Genomic DNA, 6,977 nt, shown 5'->3' with positions numbered 1-6,977 from the left:
AATATTAGGCTGTTCTAAAATAGCTGTGTCTGCATTCTTCTTTACAAACTCAAAACATTCACTGTGTAAACTGAAAAATGTTTAAACCACTGTTTATGAGAACTGCTGCAGATCTGTATTGCATGGAATTGGTCAACTTCTGGCACCGGTTACATTCCACAATTCTTCTGTATTTCTTAATTTTGCTTCAGAAACAGCATTTTTGATGTCACCCCACAAGTTTTCTATTGGATTAAGGTCCGGGGATTTGGCTGGCTGCTCCATAACATCAATCTTGTTGGTCTGGAACCAAGATGTTGCTCATTTACTGGTGTGTTTGGGGTCGTTGTCTTGTTGAAACATCCATTTCAAGGGCATTTCCTCTTCGGCATAAGGCAACATGACCTCTTCAAGTATTTTGATGTATTGAAACTGATCCACAATCCCTTTTATGGAATAAATAGGCCCAACACCATGGTATGAGAAACATCCCCATATCATGATGCTTGTGCCACCATGCTTCACTATCTTAACAGTGTACTGTGGCTTGAATTCAGTGTTTGGGGGTCGTCTGACAATATGTCTGAGGTCCCTAAACCCAAAAAGAACAATTTTGCTTTCATCAGTCCACTAAATGTTGCCCAATTTCTCTTTAGGCCAGTCAAAGTGTTCTTTGGCAGATTCTAACATCTTCATCTCGTCTTTTTTCAACAATGGGACATTGCGGGGGCTTCTTGCCGATAGCTTGGCTTCACATAGGCGTCTTCTAGTTGTAACATTACTCACAGGTAACTTTAGACCTTCTTTGATCTACCTGGAACTGATCATTGGCTGAGTCTTTGCCATTTTGGCTATTCTTTCTATTCGAATGGTCATTTTTCAATTTCTTCCATGTCTTTCAGGTTATGGTTGCCATTTGAAAGCATTTGAGATAATTTTAGCTGAGCAGCCTATCATTTTCTGCACTTCTTTTCCCCTCTCCAATCAACTTTTTAATCAAAGAACGCTGTTCTTCTAAACAAAATCTGGAATGAACCATTTTACTCAAATGAATGGACTCAGAGAGAAATGCACTATAACCAGCATGTACAACATTTGCTGCCTTCCTTCCTTAAAAAAGGGCTGTAATTGACACCTGTTTTTTCACAGAATGAACGACCTCTAATTAAACTCCACACTGCTATTATTTGGAACAAGTCTCAATTTAATGATTCAATGACAGCAGCATGCATGTCATCTGTTGGGTCTATTGGTTTTCTATAACACTACTACACCTACTTTACCATGTAGAAATATAATTTTCTACCAAAAACAGGGATTGAACCCGGTAAGTGATGTCAGACTGCTATTATTCTGAACACAACTGCATATCATCATCATCATAATTTATTTATATAGCGCCGACAAGATACGCAGTGCTTTACCCTAACAAACAGGGAATAAATGGAGGATAATAAACAAGGGTTACAGAGTACTAGGATTAGAGGGCCTTACAAATTAGAGTTTACAAAGTATAGGTTAGGGTACAATTGAGACATTAGGATTTTAGAAACAATTTTGTGATTTTTGATACAGCAATGATTAATTAAGGTACATTGAATAAGCTTCTTTAAACAGGTGGGTCTTTAAGGAGCACTTGAAAGTTTGTAAAGAAGGAGAAAGTCTGACAGCTTGAGGCAGAGAGTTCCAGAGAAAAGCAGAAGCCCAAGAGAAGTCTTGTGGACGAGAATGGGCAGAAATGATGAGAGGAGAAGCGAGGCGAAGATCAGAAGCAGAGTGAAGGTTACGTGAAGGAGAGTATTTGGAGATCAGAGATGAAATATAGGGAGGGGCTTCATTATTAAGGGCCTTGAATGTGAGTGTTAGTAATTTGAATTTGATTCTAGAGGAGATTGGGAGCCAGTGAAGGTACATACATATGGGAGCAGCTGTTGAGCGGTGAGATAGATGAATGAGTCTAGCAGCAGCATTTAGCACAGATTGGAAATGTGAAAGGTGATTTGTTGGAATACCTGCGAGGAGTAGGTTGCATATACCAACTCCATATGCTTCAGTGGACTCATAAGGATAATGCAGTGCTCGCTCAGCATCTACCTGTTAATGGATGCCACTGCACTCCTCAGATTACACACTGCTCTGCTCACAGTCCTAAAGAGATCGTTTGTTTCCCCCAACAGATCGGTACTGACCTCCCTTCATGGCAATCTAAATGTCCTGACACAAATGCTAGAGGAAGAGACATCATTATGTTGAACCCTTTTAGTGGGTGCATTTTAATCAAACAATTTTGAACTTTGTCCGAGAGATATTCAAGGGGGTTTTAGACTTTTTCTGTTGTTGGGATTAATAGTAAATCTAGTGTAATTATGGAAAGCAGGAAACTAATGCTATCTGCCTGGTCAGTTGATGAATTGTGGTCAGGTAAAGCCTTAGGTAAAATAAAGCTTACCCTGGGCCAAGTAGTATACCACTATTTCACTGCTGCCGTTCCTGTCCAACGTCATGATTTTTGTGGTGTAGCTTTAATTTCTAAATTACACAGTTTAGATTGCAAACTATTCACTCTAACATATAAAATTTAATTTCTAAACCAACTAATGGATGCTGGGTTTTCATTTGGAGGGGTTGAACTTGATGAACTTTGTCTTTTTTCAACCAAATTTAACTATGTAACTATGTAACAAATTACATTTTATTAGCTTTAATATTGGTGTAGGCAGCCACCTCAGGTAAGTGTGTCTGATCCTGAGCTTTCAGAAAGAGCCAGCACTTCACAATAGAACTGCTTTCAGATAATCTATTGTTTCTCCTACTCAATGTAACTGGAGGAGTTGCAGCGGGTCTTGGATTTTTACTACTGAGTGTTATTTTCATGTTGGGGAGCTGTTATCCTTCTGGTTGTTCTATTGGTAGCCTGCTAGTGTCAAAGGGGAGGGGTGATATCACTCCAACTTTTAGTACAGAAGTAAAGAGTGACGGAAGTTTATCAGAGAACAAGTCACATGACTGAGTGCACCTGGGAAACTAATATGTCTAGAGTCAGATTTCAAAATTAAATATAAAAAATTCTGTTTGCTGTTTTAAAAAATGAATTCAGTACACAATTCCACTGCAGTAGCACTATTAACTCAGTTTTGAGGAAAAAAAAATTCCCTTGATACAATCCATTTATCTTTAATTTGCTTTAGAATTCTTGATAAAATGATCTCACTGATAAGATAAAAAATATCTTATTCACAATTACAGTTAGGTCCATAAATATTTGGACAGACAACTTTTTTTTCTAATTTTGGTTCTGTACATTACCACAATGAATTTTAAATGAAACAACTCAGATGCAGTTGAACTGCAGACTTTCCGCTTTAATTCAGTGGGTTAAACAAAAAGATGTGAGGAACTAAAGCCTTTTTTAAAATTCTCCAAATCACAGAATAGGACGCTAATGTCTGCATAGGGGCCGATTCTAGGCCTGCGTAATTCCATGTGGCATTAGCCTTAAAAAATGCATTACACTGGCAATACCAGTAAATACAATTTTTTTGATTTAATCTTCATTTAATATGTTTAAGTATGGTCTTTTATTTGGTCTATATGGTGTGTGGAGGGGGTGGGAATACACAGAATTAAATCCTTAAAAGTGAATTGCTCCTTTCATAACAAAATGTTATACATTTCCATAGCAAATACAATTATGTTGTTTAAAGTAAATCTTAACGTACACATAGAAAATTGCACAGAAAACTTGTAAAGCTTAAGTCAGCAAATATATTTTATTTAAGATGATGATTATTGATCTTTATCTCCATGTCACTTCTTCACCAGGCTTCAATTCTCTGTAGAAGGAAAAGGAAAAAAAACACTTTACTGAAACAGCCAAATTAATGTTTTTTGCAAAATTTCTAAGAAACTTTCCAATATACAATCAAACATTTTCAGTGTTTTAAAGTTGTTAGAAAATGTAATTGCTTTTCAAAGCAGGATTTGGTCATCCATTTGTGTTTTCTGTACTTAAAGGAAAGTCATATTTACAAGGGGGTAACAATTTGTTATGCCCCACCTAGTGAATATAATCACTAATCGCTTCATGCACATTTATATTAACCTGTTATTAAGTTTGTCCAGTTTACAAACTGCCAAATTGGTGTAAAGAGCCCAATAACTGTACAGAGACCTCCTACAGGCCAACCTGACTGATATCTGGCTGAAAATCTATCTATCATCCAGAAGCCCACTTCAGGTGGATTTTATAGTGTATGGCCACATTAAGATGAGTATCAGTCTTCTAATCACTACAGAAATGTGTTGCAGACTAATAATCCAGACACTGAATAAAGAATGTGTGCCTAATCTGCTGAAGGCAGCCTGCAAACAACATTTAAATGAAGCGTAAAGCCAGGTGTATGTACAGACTGATTCCCTTGTGATGTACTCGATCATCCAGAAGCCATATAGACTGGTTAGATATAAGATGAAGAATGACTTCACTGCTTGCCCATGACCGTATTACTCCCTACACAAGAGGATTCCTGTTCAATCCAGATAAATTGATTAGTATATTGTGACCTAGTTGTAAAATTATGCCAAAAGATTGGACAGGAAAAGTTTGCTCCTAGGGGCAGATTTATTAAGGTTCAAATGGTAAATTCGAATGTAAATTTGAATGTGAAATTTATCACACATCAACCATGGAAACAGTTCGAATTTAAATATGCGCCACCTAAACCTACCGAGTTCATTTACTAATCAATGACAGAGGTCTGTTAAACTATTTTTTCTCAGGTCGGATTCCGGATTTCTTCAGTGCCATGTGACGTGAAAGTATGTACAGTCATATGAAAAGTAAGTAAAGGTATGGACCAGTTATCCAGAATGCTCAGGACCGGTGTTTATCTGGATCTTTATACCATAAGTCTACTAGAAAATCATTTCAGCAATAGGCTGGTTCTGCTTCCAATAAGGATTCATTATATCTTAGTTTTTTTTTTTTTTTTTTAAAACATGTGGATTATTTGGCTAAAATGGAGTCTGTGAGATGGGCTTTCTGTAATTCAGAGCTTTCTGGATAACTGGTTTTCCGATAACGGATCCCATACCTGTATACCTTTTGGCAATGCTTGACTTGCATATACAGATATGTGAACTTTATTTCAACAATACTGAAGATGATAGATCACATATCATGCACTGTTTATATTATGTAGTTCATGTGTGTCATTTAAAAAAATATAAAATGAAAACTTATGTATATTTAAGCATATGGAAAAAGTAAGTACTCCCTACATTCATCACTAGCTCAAATACCTAAAATTAGAATTAGGTACACCAGATCAGGTGGATTTGGATGGATTTTTGGGAAAGCAGTCTTATTTAAACCTCATTTTGTTTGGTTTGCACTTTATTGTTAAAGTATCACCGTGTCTAGATTGAAAGCTCCTTTAGGCTTTTAAATAGAACGTTCTAAATACCTATGAGTCTGGGAAGGGATTTAAAAAAGATTGCCAAATCAGTTAGACATCACACCGTCTACAAGATGATCTACATGTGGAAAAGATGTCAAACAATGGCAAGGCTGTCCCAGCAATTTCAGCCCAAGAGAAGAATATAAGATGCTGAAAGTAATCTCTAAGTGGCACCTTCAGCTCAGGTGCTCAACATGGGACTCTTTCAGCCATATGCAGATAAATGAGGGGACATGACAGGGATGCCCATGTCTCCATTAATATTCATCCTATGCCTAGAGCCCTTAGCACTTGCCATCAGACAAAACCTAACATTAGGGGCTTTCAGCTGTGGGACAATGAATATAAAATTAGTCTTTTCACAGACGATATCCTACTCACATTAACATCTCCCCACACTACGGAATTTACTCTGGACTCTAGAACACTTTCAACGTATTTAAGGATACAAAATTAATCCCATGAAATTGCAAGCACTCCAATGGAAAATGGAACTAAAACTGTTGCAACTCAACTTCAATTACAGATGGGAAATAAATTCACAAGCATATTTACTCCTTCTTACGATACCGTATACAAGGCCAACTATCCTAAGCTGATTTAGAAAAATTTAAAAAAGATCTGACCTATGGCACACATATTTCTCCTGGTTTGGCAGAAAGGCTGCTGTCAAGATGATACCACTACCCAGGTTTTATACAAACAAGCTGAAGCTGCAATTGTGTTTTTTTCCCAGTGTATACTTAGATATAATTCTGCCAGATACCAACCCTTGTGAAAGCAAACACCTACTTCATATGATATATTTTATTACAATAAGCCACAATCTATTTCTTAGCCCTAAGGCCAACATGGAGAGATTTGTATCCCCAAAACACTTTCCAACCAGCAAGTAAATCACCGGTTGGAAAAAATATGAGGCGATTTGTTCCTCGCGAGGAAACTTCTTGCAGCACCACGTCGCCTGGTTGGCGTACCTGCAAATTAATCTACAAACCTGTCGGTATGGACATCGACAGCTGGCTCTGTACATTTTACTATCAATGGCTAGAAATATGTGAAACTTGTGGCTAAGAGCTACTCTGAGTGCTGTGCCCAACAACATAAATACTAATTATAGTGCAGACTGTCTATATTGGCTCATCATTTTTTAGACTACAAGTGACAATAAGTCCCACAGTTGCATTAAAGGATCCATAAAACCCAGCAGATTTCTTGACTAGTAGGAAAACTGCTAAGAAATTGACGCATTTATCAAGCATATAAAAGAAATGTCAAAAAAGGCACCATGAAAAATATAAAGGCTGTGTTCCTGTGTCGAGTGTAAAACACTCCTACTTAAGACATTTATCTAAGCAGAGAGATATGTCCGTTCTGCTTTGAGCAGCCAAACACATTCATTTTCATGATTTATCAGTATTCAGGGCAGCTTGGCAGCAGTGCTGATTTTGAACACTGATTGGAATTCTTAATCCTCCATGCAAATTGCATGCAGGTAGGTAGAAAGGACTATTCTTTCCAGTGTGTAAAAGCAGTTGA

The 6,977-nt window shown here is 37.2% G+C and overlaps 1 protein-coding gene across 2 annotated transcripts in view; it reads right to left on the bottom strand.

The window, feature by feature from the left end:
* Positions 1 to 3,724: 3,724 nt before the first annotated feature.
* The window catches only part of ndufb1.S (NADH:ubiquinone oxidoreductase subunit B1 S homeolog), a 10,123-nt gene continuing 6,870 nt past the window's right edge, over positions 3,725 to 6,977 (bottom strand). For both annotated transcript variants that reach the window (XM_018232418.2, XM_018232417.2), the window contains exon 3: positions 3,725 to 3,812. In XM_018232418.2, the coding sequence (XP_018087907.1) occupies positions 3,776 to 3,812 (37 nt within the window). In that variant the 3' untranslated portion in view covers positions 3,725 to 3,775. The remainder of the gene's footprint in view (positions 3,813 to 6,977) is intronic.

Source organism: Xenopus laevis, chromosome 8S (genome assembly GCF_017654675.1).
Source record: "Xenopus laevis strain J_2021 chromosome 8S, Xenopus_laevis_v10.1, whole genome shotgun sequence".
NCBI classification, from domain to species: domain Eukaryota; kingdom Metazoa; phylum Chordata; class Amphibia; order Anura; family Pipidae; genus Xenopus; species Xenopus laevis.
This window is presented reverse-complemented; position numbering and strand designations above follow the sequence as displayed.